The sequence below is a fragment of the Oncorhynchus mykiss genome, chromosome 26 (assembly GCF_057628025.1).
Source record: "Oncorhynchus mykiss isolate SJ-2025 chromosome 26, ASM5762802v1, whole genome shotgun sequence".
Taxonomy (NCBI): Eukaryota; Metazoa; Chordata; class Actinopteri; order Salmoniformes; family Salmonidae; genus Oncorhynchus; species Oncorhynchus mykiss.
In genome coordinates, this window is record NC_143047.1 from 31,152,772 (window position 1) to 31,174,348 (window position 21,577).

At 43.9% G+C, this 21,577-nt stretch overlaps 1 protein-coding gene across 2 annotated transcripts in view; it reads right to left on the reverse strand.

The window, feature by feature from the left end:
* The window catches only part of LOC110513022 (transient receptor potential cation channel subfamily M member 7), a 94,202-nt gene that overhangs the window by 39,890 nt on the left and 32,735 nt on the right, over positions 1 to 21,577 (reverse strand). For both annotated transcript variants that reach the window (XM_090222671.1, XM_090222670.1), the window contains exons 3-21: positions 21,400 to 21,438; positions 19,093 to 19,303; positions 17,842 to 18,055; positions 17,369 to 17,493; positions 16,886 to 17,057; positions 13,635 to 13,809; positions 13,394 to 13,517; positions 12,783 to 12,855; positions 10,357 to 10,457; positions 9,514 to 9,648; positions 9,252 to 9,305; positions 8,987 to 9,127; positions 8,674 to 8,808; positions 7,711 to 7,988; positions 7,125 to 7,353; positions 6,494 to 6,649; positions 5,288 to 5,431; positions 3,326 to 3,454; positions 2,727 to 2,978 (exon numbers count right to left, since the gene is read on the reverse strand). In XM_090222671.1, the coding sequence (XP_090078797.1) occupies positions 2,727 to 2,978; positions 3,326 to 3,454; positions 5,288 to 5,431; positions 6,494 to 6,649; positions 7,125 to 7,353; positions 7,711 to 7,988; positions 8,674 to 8,808; positions 8,987 to 9,127; positions 9,252 to 9,305; positions 9,514 to 9,648; positions 10,357 to 10,457; positions 12,783 to 12,855; positions 13,394 to 13,517; positions 13,635 to 13,809; positions 16,886 to 17,057; positions 17,369 to 17,493; positions 17,842 to 18,055; positions 19,093 to 19,303; positions 21,400 to 21,438 (2,887 nt within the window). The remainder of the gene's footprint in view (positions 1 to 2,726; positions 2,979 to 3,325; positions 3,455 to 5,287; positions 5,432 to 6,493; positions 6,650 to 7,124; positions 7,354 to 7,710; positions 7,989 to 8,673; positions 8,809 to 8,986; positions 9,128 to 9,251; positions 9,306 to 9,513; positions 9,649 to 10,356; positions 10,458 to 12,782; positions 12,856 to 13,393; positions 13,518 to 13,634; positions 13,810 to 16,885; positions 17,058 to 17,368; positions 17,494 to 17,841; positions 18,056 to 19,092; positions 19,304 to 21,399; positions 21,439 to 21,577) is intronic.

Consider the following 21,577-nt stretch of genomic DNA (forward strand, 5'->3'; position numbering starts at 1 on the left):
TGAAAAGCAGCTAACTGTTCTCTTCATTGAGCAGAGCAGCCCAAGTGGAGCCGTTGCTATGGATACTTAGAGTACATGCAGAGTGAGATTTGCGCAGGGAGTGAGTGACAGAGACGAGCAGCTAAGGGATTTACTAAACGGAAGAAGTTATTTCTGGTTTTGGGCAGGGCCGGCTCTTAATTTGGCAGAAGCAAATCGGGCTTGTAAGGCCTGAACGTCACGAGCATGGGTAGGGTTTGGACTTCAGATGAATGCCTGTGCAGGGCTCTAAAAGTGGATAAAAACAGTATGTAAAGTGTTAAAGTGACTAGTGTTCAATGTCTCTATGTTGGTGTTTTCTTTATTTTGGCAGTTACCTGTACATTGTCAGCTCTATACATAATATAAATGTAATCGTAATAGACAATTGAATTGACAACTCCATTGTAATAAATATTGACATTATCATCACTATATAAAATATGTTGATGTACATAATCCCTGATATATAAAACATTTAGATATAAATTGAAATGTTAGCATTGAAACGCCAGCCACCCTAGTCGACTGTTCTCTCTGCTACCGCACGGCAAGCGGTACCGGAGCGCCAGGTCGAGGTCCAAAAGGCTTCTTAACAGCTTCCCCCACCAAGCCATAAGACTCCTGAACAGCTAATCAAAGGGCTACCCAGACCCCTCTTTATGCTGCTGCTACTCTCAGTTTATAATCTATGCACAGGCACTTTAACTCTACCTACATGCACATAAAAAAAAGAAACGTCCCTTTTCAGGACCCTTCACAGATCTTCATTGTAAAGGTTTAAACACTGTTTCCCATGCTTGTTCAATGAACCATAAACAATTAATGAACAAGCGCCTGTGGAACAGTCGTTAAGACACTAACAACTTACAGACGGTAGGCAATTAAGGTCACAGTTATAAAAACTTAGGACACTAAAAGTGGCCTTTCTACTGACTGAAAAACACCAAAAGAAAGATGCCCCGGGTCCCTGCTCATCGTGCCTTAGGCATGCTGCAAGGAGGCATGAGGACTACAGATGTGGCCAGGGCAATAAATTGCAATGTCGGTACTATGAGACGCCTAAGACAGAGCTACAGGGAGACAGGACCGACATCTGATCGTCCTCGCAGTGACAGACCACGTGTAACAACACCTGCACAGGATCGGTACATCCGAACATCACACCTGCGGGACAGGTACAGGATGGCAACAACAACTGTCCGAGTTACACCAGGAACACACAATCCTTCCATTAGTGCTCAGACTGTCCGCAATAGGCTGGACTGAGGGCTTGTAGGTCTGTTGTAAGGAAGGTCCTCACCAGACATCGGCAACAACGTCACCTACGGGCACAAACCCACTGTCGCTGGACCAGATAGGCCTGGCAAAAAGTGATTGTCACTGACGAGTCACGGTTTTGTCTCACCAGGGGTGATGGTCGGATTTGCGTTTATCGTCGAAGGAATGAGTGTTACACCGAGGCCTGTACTCTGGAGCGGGATCGATTTGGAGGTGGAGGGTCCGTCATGGTCTGGGGCGGTGTGTCACAGCATCATCGGACTGAGCTTGTTGTCATTGCAGGCAATCTCAACGCTGTGCGTTACAGGGAAGACATCCTCCTCATGTGGTACTCTTCCTGCAGGCTCATCCTGAAATGACCCTCCAGCATGACAATGCCACCAACCACACTGCTCGTTCTGTGTGTGATTTCATGCAGGACAGAAATGTCAGTGTTCTGCCATGGCCAGCGAAGAGCCCGGATCTCAATCCCATTGAGCAAGTCTGGAACCTGTTGGATCGGAGGGTGAGGGACATTCCCCCCAGAAATGTCTGGGAACTTGCAGGTGCCTTGGTGGAAGAGTGGGGTAACATCTCACAGCAAGAACTGGCAACTCTGGTGAGGAGGAGATGCACTGCAGTACTAAATGCAGCTGGTGGCCACACCAGATACTGACTGTTACTTTTCATTTTGACCACCCCTTTGTTCAGGGACACATTACTCAATTTCTGTTAGTCACATGTCTGTGGAACTTGTTCAGTTTATGTCTCAGTTATTGAATCTTATGTTCATACAAATATTTATACATGTTAAGTTTTCTGAAAATAAAAGCAGTTGACAGTGCGATGATGTTTCTTTTTTTGTTTATTACCTCAATTAACCGGTGCCCATTGACTCATTACCGGTACCCCCTGTATAAAGGCTCCACATTGACTCTGTACCGGTACCCCTGTATAAAGGCTCCACATTGACTCTGTACTGTTACCCCCTGTATAATGCCTCCACATTGACTCTGTACTGTTACCCCCTGTATAAAGCCTCCACATTGACTCTGTACCGGTACCCCCTGTATAAAGCCTCCACATTGACTCTGTATTGGTACTCCCTGTATAAAGCCTCCACATTGACTCTGTATTGGTACTCCCTGTATAAAGCCTCCACATTGACTCTGTATTGGTACTCCCTGTATAAAGCCTCGCTGTTGTTATTTCACTGCTGCCGTTTAATTATTTGTTACTTGAATTTCCTTTTTTTCTACTTATCCATTTTTCTTCTTAACTTCTTAAAGCATTGTTGATTAAGGGCTCGTATGTAAGCATTTCACTGTAAGGTTGTATTCAGCATTTCACTGTTGTATTTGGTGCATGTGACAAATACAATTTGATTTGACACAGTTGAAGAACGAATTTGGATTAGTAAAGCATTAGGGGAAAAAAAGAACACTCACCATTTTACCGATCATCATCACATACGGTCCTGCTTGCTGGTTGACTGCCAGAATATCTAGGAGTCTCACGTACCAGAAGATGATATTCAAGCAATACACAGTCCGGCCTGGGACAAGCACATCCTCTCCTCCGATCCTCAATCCAAAGCCCACAAAGAAGGTGACAATAGCCAGGAAGTCTGAGAGGTTAAAATAGTCACTGAACCAGACTTTAACCTTCTGGCTAATCTTCCCAGCTTCAGACATAAACATCTGCAAAGAAAGATACAGAACAGACAATAGGACATGAGTGCATCCAGTGACCTGAGAGCTCAAATCAAATCAACAATGGAAACATATTCTATCAACGTGAATGTGGACTCAGTACTTCTCTGTTTAAACTGTCACCTAGAAGAATGAGCTTGTTTAAAGCAAATTGAACTAAACTAAATGGTATTGAATCCTCTGAGAGACAAAGATAGCTGGGTAAGTGTCTTGTCCTTCTCATACAGTCATAGGGTCCAATCCAAATGGCAAAAGCAGTGCACTATATAGCAAATACGGTGCCAATTGGAACATAACCCTATTGATGTAGAGAGCAGGGAGCAGCATTAGCGTACCTCTCGTATCTTCTCAATGGCGGAGGTAAATATGTAGAGGATGACCACCCACTCTTGAGGAGACGGAAACTCGGGCATCCGGACCAGAACGACAAACGAGTAAAGCATCAGAAAACCCAGGTACGCCAGCTATCCAGGGGAAAACGCACACACACACACACACACACACACACACACACACACACACACCTTTACACAGGCTATTATACAGACCCACAACACACACCTTTACATACCATACACAGGCTATTATATTGACCCACAACACACACCTTTACATACCATACACAGGCTATTATATTGACCCACAACACACACATTTACATACCATACACAGGCTATTATACAGACCCACAAACGTACATCAGCTAGCCAGGAGACACACACCACACACATACACCTTAAATTAGGGTTATCAAGATACCAGTACCGCGATACTAGGAAGTAAGGAAGGAAAGGAAAAATGAAGCAGACTTAATTACTTGAGGAAAACAGTCCTAATGTTGGAAAAGAACTGCCTTATGTTGTCACTGAGTCACATTTGTTTATTTAGCAATCAATAGCACGCACGGTTGTACAACAGCACCACAGAGTGAAGTCTGCTTTGTGCTTGTTTTGGTATTGTAGTATTGTGATACTGGTATTGTAGTATTGTGATACCAGTATCGATACTGGTAACACACACACACAATAATACAGAAAGAACCAGGTAAGCGTAAAGCTGATTGAAAATGCTTCTTTATTGTTACTAAACCCTTGTCCAAGACAATGCCCAGGGCCCATATTTAAAAAGTGTCCCCCCCCCGTCCATATAATCTTATTTATTTAAAATCTATATCAACCCTTCTCAAACCTTTTCTCAGAGACCCCCAGATATTCCATGTATTTGAACTATTCCAGAACTAGCACACCCGAATCAACTAGTTAACTTATCATCAAGCCCTCGACCAGGTAAAACCGGTGTGCTAGTTTAGGGCCGTTAGAGGAGAGGTTTGAAAAAGTCTGATCTGTAGGGGTCATTATGACCTAAAAGGCTAAACTGATCCTATATCAGCAGTCCTACTTTGTTCCTGCTTTGTGACATACCCCCAGGTCTTTTTAGAGGTGAACACTGTGAGCCTGACTAGCGAAGCATGAAGTGAAGGAAACTACAGCATTCAACAACACCTCTCAGCCATTATACAGACCCCCCCCCCACCCTAGACATCAGTCATTCTAACTATGGCCCGGGGGTTAGGTAGGGTGTGTGTGGCTGTTGGAGGGCCGTGACTAAACTGAGACTGATCAGTGTGGGGATCAGTGCTGACGGGGGCAGGCAGGGTTATTATGTGGAGGCAGAGATCATGATGTGACAGACATGCAGTGAGAGATGGATCATTGTGTGGCAGGCAGCATAATTATGTTGATGTTGATTGTGGGGTAGATGAGCATTGATCTGGGTACAGCAGATATAGTTATGTTAAGGACTGTTCTACTGATGCTATCGGGACATGCAAATGAAGCCAGGGCACCTGGAACACCACCTGAGGGTACGTGTGTGTGTGTGAAGTATGCAGGGTGTGGGAGGTAGAGCTCTGGAAAAGTACACACACGCCCCAGCCTCCCTCGGTCCTCTCAACATGAACACGTTTCATGTCAGCCCTCCCTGGTCTCAGAGTACACACACTGGGCAAGTGGTGCTCAGTTTTAGACAATTATATTCTTTCTAAAAAGGGAAATCTCCACCCACCCGGGACACAATGCGATTCAAAATGAACTCATCCACACACACACACTGGGCAGGATACAGGAAATATCCCAGGAGGAGAAAGGAAACATCCCTTCCATTTAAGCTGCTTAGCGGCTCCACAGGGAAAACCTTGGTAGTCAGAACTCTGCTGTACCATTAAACATAGTAGGGCCCAGAGTGTCTGCTAGTCAGCTCACATGGAGGGGGTAGAGCCAGGGGCTAGGGATTCATACCGTGTTGAACCAGAATTTGACGATGGGGGCGTGGTAGAAGGCGTAGAACTTCCTGGTTAGAGGAAGTCTTCGGGAGCGGACCTGTGTCTCCGCCTCATCCTTCACCTCCACGTTGTCATCCGCCTTCGCCTCCTGGAACACATCCTGGAGAAGAATAATGTTTAATAACGCCTCTTTAATAGACTGTATAGACATGTATATGTCCATATATATACATGCAGACTGAAAACAGACCACAGCACCAGAAATTAAGAAACCATGAATGAAGAGAGCACTGCAGTCCAACCCTCTCTCTCATATAGCTACCCCTCATAGCTAAATCCCAGGACCCTCATAGCTAAACCCCGGGATCATCATAGCTTCCCCTCATAGCTAAATCCCAGGACCCTCATAGCTTCCCCTCATAGCTAAACCCCAGGACCATCATAGCTTCCCCTCATAGCTAAATCCCAGGACCCTCATAGCTTCCCCTCATAGCTAAACCCCGGGATCATCATAGCTTCTCCTCATAGCTAAATCCCAGGACCCTCATAGCTACCCCTCATAGCTAAACCCCAGGACCATCATAGCTTCCCCTCATAGCTAAATCCCGGGACCCTCATAGCTTCCCCTCATAGCTAAACCCCGGGATCATCATAGCTTCTCCTCATAGCTAAATCCCAGGACCCTCATAGCTACCCCTCATAGCTAAACCCCGGGACCAGCATATCTTCCCCTCATAGCTAAACCCCGGGAACAGCATAGCTTCCCCTCATAGCTAAACCCCGGGATCAGCATAGCTTCCCCTCATAGCTAAACCCCAGGATCAGCATAGCTTCCCCTCATAGCTAAATCCCAGGACCCTCATAGCTACCCCTCATAGCTAAACCCCAGGACCATCATAGCTTCCCCTCATAGCTAAATCCCAGGACCCTCATAGCTTCCCCTCATAGCTAAATCCCAGGACCCTCATAGCTTCCCCTCATAGCTAAACCCCGGGATAATCATAGCTTCCCCTCATAGCTAAACCCCGGGATCATCATAGCTTCCCCTCATAGCTAAACCCCGGGATCATCATAGCTTCCCCTCATAGCTAAACCCCAGGACCCTCATAGCTAAATCCCAGGATCATCAGAATACCAGTAGCACCAGTGTACTTGCCAGAACAGACACAGTAAGATAAGAAAAGAAAACAGATGAGATGAACTCTGTCATATTGATTCTGACCATCTGTATGTTGTCGGTGGTGTTATGGAAGTTGTGTTCGCTGTCCTCCATGGTCATCTGATGGGCGTCCTGACTCTGAGGGATGTGGGACATCTCTGCCTTTGTCTTGTACTCCAACAGGAGGATTGCAGGAGGCACCAGGATACTGAGGATCACCTAGAGATATATACATTATTATATTTAGTTTTTAAATGTATTTATTGTATATGTTTATTTATGTTTACTCAGGAGGGACCAGGATACTGAGGATCACCTAGAGATATATACATTATTATATTTAGTTTTTAAATGTATTTATTGTATATGTTTACTCAGGAGGGACCAGGATAATGAGAATCACCTAGAGATATATACATTATTATATTTAGTTTTTAAATGTATTTATTGTATATGTTTATTTATGTTTACTCAGGAGGGACCAGGATACTGAGGATCACCTAGAGATATATACATTATTATATTTAGTTTTTAAATGTATTTATTGTATATGTTTACTCAAACCATCCAAGTGTGTGTGTGTGTGTGTGTGTGTGTGTGTGTGTGTGTGTGTGTGTGTGTGTGTGTGTGTGTGTGTGTGTGTGTGTATATATATATATATATATACACACACTGCATTGCTGGGCAGTGTCACCTTGTACCAGGAGTTCTTCCTCATGTTGAGTCGTCCCATCCACATGTCTGACAGCAGCAGCTGGGTACAGGTGTGAGCCACAAAGGGTCGTAACCGCGACGACACGGCCAGCTTCAGACAGGTGCTGTTACTCCAGTTCTTCAGTTCGTAGGTCAGCAGTTTCATCGCCATGGTTTCATCCTGTCTGAATGACTGCTCCAGGAGGTCCACTGCTAGGGTGCCAAATTCACTATGAAATAATAATCATCATCAACCTTACATTAGTCCAGACATCATCCCTCTGAACATGACACACACATACCACGGTATCAAACTCACTGAAAACACCATCATGAACATCCTCATCAGTCACCACAACACAGCTCCTCATGGTCACTTCACTCACAAAAATAGTCTGATACATCACATACTAATACTCAGTAATACTCATACTTCAAGTAGCCTTGAGTATTAGTGACTACTAGTAGTAATGCATCATACTTGGAGTACTTAAAGTATTAGTATGTAATCTGTCACATATTATAGTAGTCTTGAGTATTAGTGAGGATTGAAGTGTCCTAGTTATTTGGTGTGTAATGTGTCATACTTGGAGTAGTCCTTGAGTTCCTGGGAGGTGTCGTCGACCACGTCACTCTTCTTGGCCTCATAGCCCATGGAGCGACAGAGTTTACAGGCCACCAGGGCCTTGGCCATGCTTTCCTCCCCATGCTGCCAGAAGAACAGAGACATCTTCTGCCTATTCATCAGGACGGCCCACATCAGCAGCTCATTGAACGGGTACGGGAACCTGCGTGTCTCTGGGTCATCGATGTCAACAATCTCCTCCTTGGCTTTTTTCTTGGACTGGTCTGTCGCCGACTCCAACTAAGAGGGAGAGGGGTGGGCGTCAAGAGGGCGATTTGAATAATCTGATGGCTCGGTTCTGTGGGTGTGTACACACCTTGGGTTTGTAGTGATTTGATTGATTTATTTCATTCATGCTCGCAGTCAACAAGAGTAATGCAGAATGCACAGTTACATTCAGACAATACTTCAAAAACAAGATACTACATTAAATAAAAAAAGAAATGACAGTTTAAAGTGACACATTTTGTTATTAAAAAGTCTGATGGCAGATGTCAATGGTAGAATTTTTCAGCCCATTTTTCCTTGCGTTGATGCTGGACAGTTGGTTCTGGTTGCGGAGGACTCTGCCAGTACTCTCCCCTTCTCTGTGGTAGGAGATCCTGTAGACGGTGGTCAGGTTGGTGCATGTCAGTGATCAATCTTACTGCTGCTTGCTCTCTCCATGGCTGTAGTGGTGGAAGGGTCAGTGGGATGTCTCTGTTTGTTATTATCTTGCTTGTCCTTTCCTGTACCTTATCCAGTGCAGCTTGCTGCATCTTTGTGCAGCCTACCAGCAACACACTGTCATACTCCAGGCATGGTCAGATTACATTGGTATAGATTTCCACAAGGTCATCAGTGGACAGGCTGTTTCTTGCCATCACACAAGTCACAGTGTGTTCTCAAATATGACTCTCCATGTTGTGCGTGTGTGTGTGTGTACCTTGGGTTTGTATGGCTGTGCAGTCTTGATGAAGTGGTTGTGCCTGGTCTTCTCCTTCTTGTCGGCCTGGATACTGAACGACTCTTGGCTCTTCCTCAGGTGGGACCCAGGCCCTGCAGAGTGGCGACCTGACCTCTGGAGAGAGACAGAGAAAAAGATAGAGAACAGTTTACTTTCACCATTACTCTAAATGAATCAATCAGTCAAAGATCAAAATAACCTGTGTGAACAATGACTTTAACCCTTGACCCTGAAGCGAACTGACGTTTTAACCTTTTATCTTCAACCCTTAACACTAACCGTTAACCCTTACCCTGCTGTTGCCATGGAGATTGTTGTAGATGATCCTGAAGCGTTTCCTGGTGTAGTTGCACCTGTAAGTCCCGCCCATCAGGTACTCTATCACCAGGCCAATGTCAATTAAGGTCATCTTGTAGTTAGGGGGGAGATTACCCTGGAAACAATTAGAGTCATAGTGAGCCATACTAATCAACAACACCATCATCATCATCAATTACTATTGTTCAAATTAATTCAAACTTTGACAATCAATGGTTGACAAGAAGTCAAAGATGCACCTGTTTGACATCCCTTACGAGGTTGAAGAGCGTGGGATTGGTAGGGGACTGTTTCTGGAACAGAAGCGACACAGATAAAAACACCATGCCCAGCAGGACCATGGATAAACAGACCGTTTAGAAATGATTTTGACAGAATACGAATCAAACGTTAGAATTGAGAAGTTGCACGTGTGATGAGAACAGTAAATGGTACCAGCATAGAGCCCTGTGGAGCATCATTACATGTATGTGTGTGAAATTGGTGAGCTGTGTGTGTTACCGTGTTGTATAGCTCCTCCAGCCGTGTAATGGTAAGGAACCTGTGCATGCTAACTCCATTCTCAATCAGGAGCTTCACAAACTCCACACGGTCCATCACTAAGGCATCCAGCATGGCCTGCTCCAACGAACCCACCTGCGCACACACACACACACCTCAACATGGATCCAACATTGACTGCACTAACAATGAATAAATACACCAGACCAGTTCAGATTAGTCAAAATAAACAGTCTTCCTGTAGCCTGTCCCTTGGGTCATATAGGACCACTGACTCTGGAGTGGCTAGCTTAGGAGATATTTGGGGTTTAAATTACATTTATTCCATTTAGGCTGATACTGATGAACAGCACGTTCATAATAGATGCAGTCTTGACAGACAGACAGACAGCCAGCCACACAGACAGACAGACAGAGAGCCAGCCACACAGACAGACAGAGAGCCAGCCACACAGACAGCCAGAGAGCCAGCCACACAGACAGCCAGAGAGCCAGCCAGCCACACAGACAGACAGACAGAGAGCCAGCCACACAGACAGACAGACAGAGAGCCAGCCACACAGACAGACAGACAGAGAGCCAGCCACACAGACAGACAGACAGAGAGCCAGCCACACAGACAGACAGAAAGCCAGCCACACAGACAGACAGAAAGCCAGCCACAAAGACAGACAGAAAGCCAGCCACACAGACAGACAGAAAGCCAGCCACACAGACAGACAGAAAGCCAGCCACACAGACAGACAGAAAGCCAGCCACACAGACAGACCGCCACATAAACAGAGAGAGCCAGCCAGTCAGAGAAAGAGCCGAAGAGAGCCAGCCAGCCACAGATAGACGTACCAGTAGCTGCTGTCCGTAGACAAACACATGGTTCTTGGCGATGTCCACCCGGTCCCAGGCCAGAGTCAGAACCAGCTGGTCAAACGCAGACTCATTGGTGCCTGGAGGAGCAGCACACAAATCACATGTTATTGGTCACATGCGTCAAATACAACAGGTGTAGACTTTACAGGAAAATGCTCACCTACGAGCCCGTTCCCAACAATGCAGAGATAAAAAGACAAATATTAGCTAAATAAAAAGGAAATAGTAACAAACACATTAACGAGGCTATATACGAGGAGTACCAGTACTGAGTCAATGTGCAGGGGTACCAGGTAGTTTGTAGTATGTACATGTGGATAGGGTTAGAAGTGACTAGGTATCAGGATATATAATAAACAGAGTAGCAGCAGCGTAAGCACACACACAAACTAATTGCTAGGCAAAGCCACATTAATTGTGTGTTTCCTGTTGACTTAGCAGCAGGATTTAGAGAACAGGGCTGGGGAAGGACAATACAGAAACAACCATACAGAATAATACAGATGAATTACCATACTAAATCACCACTACTGTTTTACACAGAACCATTTCCTAACATGGGATCCAATGTACACTCTAATCTACAGGATTTCCTTTTGGTAAAGTTTAAAGTTCAAGTTGTAAATCCTGATGTGGGAGACGGGACATTTCCATATTTACAAACATGTCTCTGTAACCTTACGGTTCATCTGATATGTTTATGGACGACATCTTAAAGTAACTGTCCAAAGAAAATCTCACGTTTAACAGCTCATAATCTGTTAACTCTAACACAAATCATACTCTTCCTATATATACTCATGTGACCAAAGCATAAAATACAGGAAAAAACAACCTCTTCAAAAACACCACCTCAAAGTTGTATTTCAAACAGACCATTTCCTCATAGAGGACACGTCTCATATTTCCTCATAGAGGAGACTTCTCATTATCACCGAGCTGGCTCATTAGCTGATGTGGCTAAGAGGAAGGCATTGACGCTATGGACTGGCCCGCCCGTTCCCCAGACCTGAATCCAATTGAGCACATCTGGGACATCATGCCTCGCTCCATCCACCAACGCCACGTTGCACCACAGACTGTCCAGGAGTTCGTGGATGCTTTAGTCCAGGTCTGGGAGGAGATCCCTCAGGAGACCATCCGCCACCTCATCAGGAGCATGCCCAGGCGTTGTAGGGAGGTCATACAGGCACGTGGAGGCCACACACACTACTGAGACTCATTTTGACTTGTTTTAAGGACATTACATCAAAGTTGGATCAGCCTGTAGTGTGGTTTTCCACTTTAATTTTGAGTGTGACTCCAAATCCAGACCTCCATGGGTTGATAAATTTGATTTCCATTGATAATTTTTGTGTGATTTTGTTGTCAGCACATTCAACTATGTAAAGAAAAAAGTATTTAATAAGAATATTTAATTCATTCAGATCTAGGATGTGTTATTTTAGTGTTCCCTTTATTTTTTTGAGCAGTGTAGGTCATATTTCATAGAAATCTGGAAACACTGGACAGCTATTTTAAAGGTATTTCCATATGCTTGTGTATGTATCCTTTAGGGTCGAATGAGCTATTGAGGCCTTCTATTGAGGATTTGTTACTGGTTGACCAAGACTAATGCTGGTTTGACAGGCTTATATTTTCCTGCTGGCTGGGGATCTATTATGCTCAGTCAGAATGTCCTGAACTCTTAACTGACTGGACTGGTTCCTCTACTACGGGATCTACATAGCTGGTAGACAAGCTGCGTGGGGCGGACTTTGAACACATTCCTGCATTTGTCTGAACTTCTTATTCAATGACAGACAACTACTGAATACACAGGGACAGACTAGTTCATGTGAATACCTATCCTTTCAGAGCTCTCTTGCCCTCTGTGTTAGAGCCAGATCGGATAGAATAGAACAGAGAAAAGTGAGAAGAGGACAGCTTTATGTGTTGTGAGAATGGGGTCTCGGAGTGTCTAGCAATAAGCCCCTCTGAGACCCACAGGGAAACCCCAAAAGAGAGCAAGTGAGAGAGCGAGAGAAAGAGCGCGAGAGCGGCAGGACAAGAGATAGTGAGAGAAACAGAGGACGAGAGAGATAGCGAGAGAGTAGGACAAGAGAGAGCTCAGGACAAGAGAGAGATAGATAGTAGGAGAGCTCAGGAGTAGAGGGAGAGAGCAGGACGAGAGAGACAGACAGACGGAGGGAGGAGAGTGTTGACTTCTCAAAACATATCTATAGTATCAGTTTCAAAATGAAAACTTTGGTTACACAACCCACTGTCTCGCCCTTCTGTTTGTTTTATTATTGGGATCTTTTCATTTGCCCTCTCCCTTTCTCTAGGTCAGAGGGGAGTCATGGGCACAGATCTTCTGTCAGTCAAACAACAGGACACTGAGATGAAGTTACCCAACACACCTTTCAGTAATGCCCTCAGTATGGCCACATCGATATCCTGGTGGTCCTCAGAGCCGATATGAAACACAGTGATCTGTCGTTCAGAGGAAGGAGAGAGGGAGAAAAACCCACATGGTCATTAAAAAATCTAAAGTAATGCAATACGTTCTGGTATTTATGAAAAACGATAAGCGTCATCAGTATCATTATATTAATCAGACTATGAACAGACGACACAGTATGCATTGTAGGATTCAGCTTTTTCTTAAAATTCATTCAGTATTTGTTAAGGATCCCCATTAGCTGTTGCCAAGGCAGCAGCTACTCATCCTGGGGTCCAGGAAGGCAGTTATATACAATTTGAAATATTACATGACATTACATTTCAGAACACTTTACCCAATACATTTAGTCCACTATCACATATTTACAAAACAACATCCATGTGTACGTGTGTGTCTTATGTGTATGTGTCTGTGCCTGTATGTGTGTGTGTGTGTCTCTTCACAGTCCCCGCTGTTCCATAAGGTGTATTTTTATTTGTTTTTTAAAATCTGATTCTACTGCTTGCATCAGTTACCTAATGTGGAATAGATTTCCATGTATTCACTGTGAGTTAACCATGTGTTTACCAGTTCTTTGCTCTTCATACATTCCATAAGGGTCTGGAAGAGGTGTATAGCATCGCTGTGGCTGAAGTTGAACGTCTTTTTGATCGTAGCGATGATTTCTATCTCCACACCGTCAGGTAGACCCCTGAAGGGTTAAAGGAAGTTACATCCACGATCATTCCTCTAAGTAACGGTCCTAGCACAGAACCCTGTGGAACCCCATTATATGTGATGCAATCTGTTAGAAGAATGTGTGTCTCACCCCCCCTCCTCAGTCTGTTTGTGGACATAGGCCAGCATGTCAGCAGCACGCCCAGTCCCCTCACAGACCACCACAGGAACAGGTGGAGTCTCCTGAAGGTACTCCAACACTGTCAGAATTACATTGGGACCCCCCTCAAATATCAACGCTACCACAGGAACACCCTGACCAATTCCTGGGGGGGAGGGAGAAAGAAAGGACAGAGAAAGAGAGAGAAAGCCAGAAGATTACTAAATATGCTGTTAAGAACATTGGAAACATCTCAAATATTAACACTGTATGTTCATCGAGATGCTGTATTCTATTGGTCTCTGTTTGTGATGACAACAGGAAAGCAGTAAAGGGTTAACAGAGAGACATGTGACAGGTCTTAAAGCTCCATTTTAAGAGGGTGTTTCAGCAGGTCAGCAGACTGCCACACCATAATAACAGTGGGTGTGCATTCTGTATGGGTGTCTGCCTAGGCTATTTTAATAATAGGGGATCTAAGGTTATTGTGATAATAGCCGGTCTCTGGTAACTGCCTCTGTCACACACTGGCACTTAGAAGCACCACACAGAGACAGAAAAGGCGGAGATACAGCAACTACAGTAGACACTGACTGATAGACTTCTTTTGCTAATCTTTATCAAGGGTGCCAATAATTTTGGACCTGACCATTATTCTTAGATATTGCCTTCAGGTGTTAAAGTACTCTCAACACACAGCCGCAGAGAAGACGCCTGGGGTGGAAATAATAATTATAAAACGTTACGTTTGGATCCTGGATGCTAATTGGTTGATAGTCATTATTTATTTACGATAATCCTCAGGTAATGCTTGTTAACAGTTCAATTTGAATTATCACTGCGCATTCGCTGTCCCACAGCCCAGCCAGGCTATTCCAAACCTTTCTCTCTACCGGAAACAGCATCTTGACATTATTTCCCCATGTTTCTAGCCTAACATTTGGTTTGCAACAGTGGGGGTTTGTCTAAACCCTGCAGTCTGTCTCTCCAATCTCTGCAACAATGTTGGAATGCAACCTTCAACGTGCAAAATGAGACTGAACGTGTCTGGACGAGACAGACAGCTTCTCTGAGCCAGGTGAATTCAGGCAGGCCCAGTCCTGGCCGTTCTGCCGCCCTAGGCGAGAAAAAATTACCGCCCTCCTCCTATCCCAGAAAAACTAGAATAGTGTAGCCTACAGTGACAGCCCACAATGCAATTTTATGAATGCCCATCCATGTACTACTGATTGTAAAACAGGTAGTAGCATTTTATTAGCCTAATCCGGATTCCTGACCAAGGCGGAAGACTAATCATTTTGTCTATTTAAGATCTGCATATGAGATACCCAAGATTATCAGGAGTTATGAGTCCATTTCAGTGAGAATCCGTGTGTTTATACAGCCGGAAATACAGAAGTATTTTCTTCTTTGCTATGATCAGCTCGTAAAAAAAAATGGACAAATAGGCCTACAATTGATTCATGACCATTTAGCCCACGGAGTGAAACTCCCAGACAGCAGTCGTGAGAAGCCTAATTTAATTCCATATTGTCCATTTTATTTGGACACATCCTGGTTTTAGGATATTGAATTGTATTTTTATTTAATAGGGCTATTTGGTCAAAGAGACGTGCTTGATGTAAAAAAAAGTGTCTGTCTCATAACATTGTCATAAATATGGTCTCCAGTCTGTAGACAACAGAAAAACCACAGGTTACTACTCTTTCTACTATAGGCTACATGATTCATGTTATGTGACTTGAGTGTTGGTGGAGCACCGCCGTTCTGCTCATCTCCAACAGCACCCTGGAGAGGCATGCTGGGAATGGACAAGCTAAATATTTTGCAACCCTGACTTTGGCAAAGTGGGCACTCCTTATCATGGGGTGGTATCAACACTCACCTAAATAGCCCGTATGCCATTGGGCGAGATACGTTTTCATTGTTTTTGGGCAGAATTATGTGAGGCGTTATGTGTTGTTGGAGGTGATTCCTGGTCAGTTTAGCTCGTAAAATGCCTCCCTCATCAATCTGCCGCCCTAGGCAACCACCTAATCCTGTCTAATGGGCGGGTTCATGCATCAGCATAATTATTATGGATATATCCAAAGAAATGGCAATATAAACAAAGGTGAAACAAACAAAAATGTAGCTAGTTTGCTGTCATTCCAGCTGCTTGGTGTGATTGTGTTAGCTTTAGTTGCTTAGCTAGAAAAGGAAAAATTGCTAGCCTGCATAGTAACCTTTATCAATTAGAACGGACGACCAGTCCACTTGGCTAGCTAATGTGCCAATAAAACAAACAAAAAAATTTGTTTTTGGCAAGCAACCACATAAATAGAACACACAACTGGGGTTTGTCCAGACACTATAATTGGGTGGAAAGATTAATAAAATGAATGTACTCATTTTTTTGTTTTATGAAAACATGTTAAACATCATTTTATATAAGCAATAAGGCACTCAAACCTGTAGACGATCATGAATAACAGACTCAAACCTGTAGACGATCATGAATAACAGACTCAAACCTGTAGACGATCATGAATAACAGACTCAAACCTGTAGATGATCATGAATAACAGACTCAAACCTGTAGATGATCATGAATAACAGACTCAAACCTGTAGATGATCATGAATAACAGACTCAAACCTGTAGATGATCATGAATAACAGACTCAAACCTGTAGATGATCATGAATAACAGACTCAAACCTGTAGATGATCATGAATAACAGAGTCAAGGGTTGTTTCCCGGCACGCAGCTTCCCACTGTGCCTAACTACAGCCCAGAATTGTGTGTAATTCACTATAATCCACGATTCTCATGCCTTATTGCTAAAGTATCCTCTGCAGTTTGATGTGTTTATCGTGTGTGTGTGTGTGTCTCTTACGTGCGTGTATCCTCTGCAGTTGGATGTGTGTGTGTGTGTGTGTGTGTGTGTGTGTGTGTGTGTGTGTGTGTCTCTTACGTGCGTGTATCCTCTGCAGTTGGATGTGTTTATCGTGTGTGTGTGTGTGTGTGTGTGTGTCTCTTACGTCCGTGTATCCTCTGCAGTTGGATGTGTTTATCGTGTGTGTGTGTGTGTGTGTGTGTGTGTGTGTGTGTGTGTCTCTTACGCGCGTGTATCCTCTGCAGTTGGATGTGTTTATCGTGTGTGTGTGTGTCTCTTACGTCCGTGTATCCTCTGCAGTTGGATGTGTTTATCGTGTGTGTGTGTGTGTGTGTGTGTGTGTGTGTGTGTGTGTGTCTCTTACGTGCGTGTATCCTCTGCAGTTTGATGTGTTTTTCCAGCTCGCGGCGTAGTTGGACCTCAGCTCCGTACTTCCCCACCGTCCCATCATCCACCAGCAGGAAGTGGGAGTGGAGGTTGTTCAACACGTTGAGCTTAGACAGGGGGTTCAGCAACGTCTGGTAGGGGGCTACAACCTGGAACATACACACACACTTTACTCAGACTGGACAGCAGATATTTTTGACCACTTAAAATAAATACTGGGTAAATAGGTATTGTGATGTGCTTGTTTGTGTTTTGGTTTCACTATCCAGAAGTCCTCACAAGGATAGTAAAACAAGGAAAAGGACATTTCTCCGGTCCTCACGGGGTAAAAGGCTATTTTAGGTTTGAGAGTTAGGTTTAGAGGTTAAAGGTTAGGGAAAATAGGATTTTAATCAATTGTTTGGTCCCCACAAGGATAGTAAAAAACAAACTTTTGTGTGTGTGAGTGTGTGTTCCTCACGTCTCTCCCGATGAGGTCATTGCGGTTCTCAATGACGCCCCAGGGAGCGACTCCAATTGTACAGATCTTCCTTGACGATCTAGAACAGTGTTCCTTCAACGCATCACCCACATGTTTGGCAACACCTGGCGGTCAGGGGTTAAAATACAACCAATCAACACCAAGTAATGGATCAAAACAGACTAGTGTAGTTGTCTGGACAACCAGTCTGCTGTAGCTGAGTGTTACTATCAGGACCAGTCAGAATAAACACCAGTCTGGTTAATTAACCCACTAGGTAATCAGTTAAACACTGTCATTAAGTAAGGAGTCAACCATTATCATTAGGTCTCCATAATGAGTTAAACACAGTATATAGGTCCCAGTAGCGCTGGGATGGAGACACACAACTCTGCTAAGACAGAACACCCGACTTGTGTGTCTTTTACCTAATAAGAACAGGAAGTCACTGTGTGTGAGAGTATGTGTATCACCTGTGTTAACCCCTCCTGTCAGGATCCATGCCCCGGTGGTGACAGCAGCTTTAATCAGGCCCTTCCCCACCACCTGTTTGATTCGGGGGTGCAGGTCAAAGTTCTGGATGCCTCCGTGGACAGAGATGAGGATCTTAGGAAGCTCCATCTGCCACTCATTCAGCATCAGCCTCAGGATGCTCTCTGGCCTGCTGTCATGGGACAGACGCACATACTGGGGACAGGAGAGGAGTGGAGAGGAGGGGAGGAAAGGAGAGATTGGAGGGTTTGAACTTCTCTTGTACAAACTAAATGTTGCAGTCCTTTCAAAATACACCCCTCTTTAATTTTAAAGTTTGAACTCAAGCTTAAGATGATTATTAATGATGTTCCAATGTCAACACTGGGGTCTTTGAGGGTGGATTTCCCAGACCTACATGGACATGCTTGATACATCGTCACCATTAAATGTGTCAATCTGGGCCGTGGAAAGCGGTCCTGAACGTACCGTAAAGGATATTCTCAGTCTCACAGCCACACAACCCCTTCTCTTGTTCCAAGGCATAATAAACCTGGAGTTTTAACAGGGGGATTTGCCCGTATTACAGTCACTGCTGTTTCTAAAATAGTAGACTAAATGGCGTTGTGTGATTATATTCACCTACTACATGTAGAATAACTAACAATAAACACTTAGTTTAGCCCAAAAGGGATGGAGGTGACTCATCAAAAACATTGCGTATGTTTTGCAAGTAATACACAGGCCTAAGTAAGTAAGTTAGTCTGAGGTAAAAGTGTTTTCCTAGGTGTTGTATAGGTGTCAGCATCCCAAATGTCACCCTTTTACCTACATAGTGCACTAGTTTTGACCAGAGCACAATGGGCCATGGTCAAATGTAGTGCACTATATAGGGAATATGATGCCATTTGGGACTAGTTTTGACCAGAGCACAATGGGCCATGGTCAAATGTAGTGCACTATATAGGGAATATGATGCCATTTGGGACTCACATACTGGCTATGGAGGCAGACTAGACAGGCTAGGCTGCTCAGCTCAGGGAAGAGTTTCCAGAATGCTAGGCCAGGTCAAAGGATGTCTTATAATGTATACCTTTGGAGCTGGTGGCGATGGCCAGAGACAATGTGACTGAGACACTGGTTTGATTTGTTGAGCTAAGCGCTTAGAGAGTGTCTATCTCTGTGAGGTCCACCATGGAGATGTGAGAGAGTGCGCGTGCGTGCGTGCGTGCGTAAGCTTCTCTCCACCCTACCTTGGCTCTGTAAGAGTGCGACCCTCCCTGGAAGTTAACGATGCCGTAAGCGTCTGTAGGGCTCTCCTGTGTGTGTTTGTCCACAGCCCACTCCTCCAACTCCGGCTGCACCCCACCCTCTGCCCCCCCACCCAAGTTCACGTCTGAGTACTTCATGGCCAGGCTGGCTGTAAACCCAGCATGCTGCCGTACCAGCCGACCACAGCAGCATCTAGAGGAAGGGGGGGTGGGGGGGAGACACAGAGATAAATATTATTTTACACACAGACAAATCAGAGCCCCATATGAATCATCAACTTTACCCCTCTACATTTCTATCAAGTGACACACACACAGGGCAGTCTAGGTCCTGCTACACCCTCTCTCAGAGAGATGATGTGTTCCTCCTGACACACAAAGCCTGGAAGGTAATGGTTTCTTTTCAGGACCGGGGTGTAGTACTGTACTATATACAGTGGGGTACTATATAAAGTGGAGTACTATATACACACAATACTTTACAGTGGAGTATTATATACACAATAATATACAGTGGAGTATTATATACAGTACTATACAGTGGATTACTATATACACACAGTAATATACAGTGGAGTACTATATACACAGTAATATACAGTGGAGTACTATATACACAGAACTTTACAGTGGAGTACTATATACAGTACTATACAGTGGAGTACTATATACAGTGGAGTATTATATACAGTACTATACAGTGGAGTACTATATACACAGTAATATACAGTGGAGTACTATATACAGTACAGTGGAGGCTCCTTAGAGGAGAAAGGGAAGGACCATCCTCAGTGAATAAAAAATAATAATAGTAATGTTATCCTTTTTAGATAAAAATATACTAAATATATTCACGTGTCACAAAATAATTGATTAAAACACACGGTTTTGCGATGAAGGTCTACAGTAGCCTCAGCAGAACTCTGTAGTGTAGCACCATGGTGTAGCCGGAGGACAGCTAGTTTCCGTCCTCAGAGTACATTGACTTTAATACAAAACCTAGGATTATCAAGGTTCTCACTTCCTTCCATAGACTTACACAGTAATTATGACAACTTCCGGAGGACTTCCTCCAACCTATCAGAGCTCTTGCAGCTTGAACTGAAATATAGTCCACCCAATCAAAGGATCAGATAATGACTAGTACTGAAAGAATAAGCTACTGCTAGCTAGCACTGCTTAAAATGTGGTGAGTAGTTGACTCAAAGAGAGAGAAAGACAATAGTTGAACAGTTATGAACAATTAAATGTATTTTAAAATGAAGGAGAAGCCAGAGAGATCGAGAGAACAAACTATATTCATTTTATATTTTTTACTTTCGCTTACTTTAGCTAGCGAATGCAGCTAGCTAGTTTAGCCTACTCAAAACACCTGGCTCAAACAGAGAGGGATGCCATGTTAGCTAGCTGGGTATGGCTATTCAACACTGGAACTTTTCCAAGTCAGGGTAAGCTTTATAAATTTATTGCCACCGGGGCCCGCCGGTGTAACTGCTAAACTGCTTGCTAACTGTACTGCATGACTGTAGCGGGTTTACTAACACGTTAGATCTAGTAGCTATGTTGACTGATATTGGCTAATATGGTGACAACGACGTAGGCTATATGTAGAGGTTAGCGGTTATGATATAAAGGTTTGGCATGGAAAGGTTTTTTCGCCTGGTCACAGACAGCTGATGTGTTGTGCACTGAAGCCCACAAATGAAGGGGAAAGGTGAGATGAAGAAAGCACATAGATTTGAGAAGGAATTAACAAGCAAAGTGATCATGCTGTTTGTATGTGGCTGCTATGAAAGTTAACTGTATTTGCGTGTGATCAGGGGTGTATTCATTCCGCCGAAAAACTTTCTTAAACTGGAGCAAACGTAACGAAACGGGGATACACATACATTCATTTGTCCAATAGAAACTCTCGTTTGCAACTATTGGACTATCATGTAGTAACCTAAACGATGTTACATTGAGTTGGGTGATTATAAATGACAGTCATCAAATATGCTGTAACAGAAATAACGGCATGCTCATAAAAATATAGTAAAAAAATCGTCCTTCCTCATCTTAAAATGGCACCGACTGCCACTGATACAGCACTACATACAGTGAAGAACCATAGGCGTGGAGTGCAATAGAGACTAGGTGACACTTCCACACAGAACTTTAATACCAGTTATTGTTTATGTCAGTACAGTATTTTAGAAGAGGTTGGTTGAATTGAGGAGGTCCCAGGGTCTTGAGTCAAGGACTGGGCTCACGTCTGGCTGAGAGATCAGAATAGGGCCAAAGACTCACCTCACCAACTGCTGGCAGATCTGACATCCTGGAAGGCATCTGAAACAACATCAACAAACACATCTTCACATTAAAGTATGAAGTAAAATATAAGTATTATACATACATTATATACCTACACTACCATTCAAAAGTTTTAGAACACCTTGTGACGGCCCTGAATTATTTTGAGCAGTCT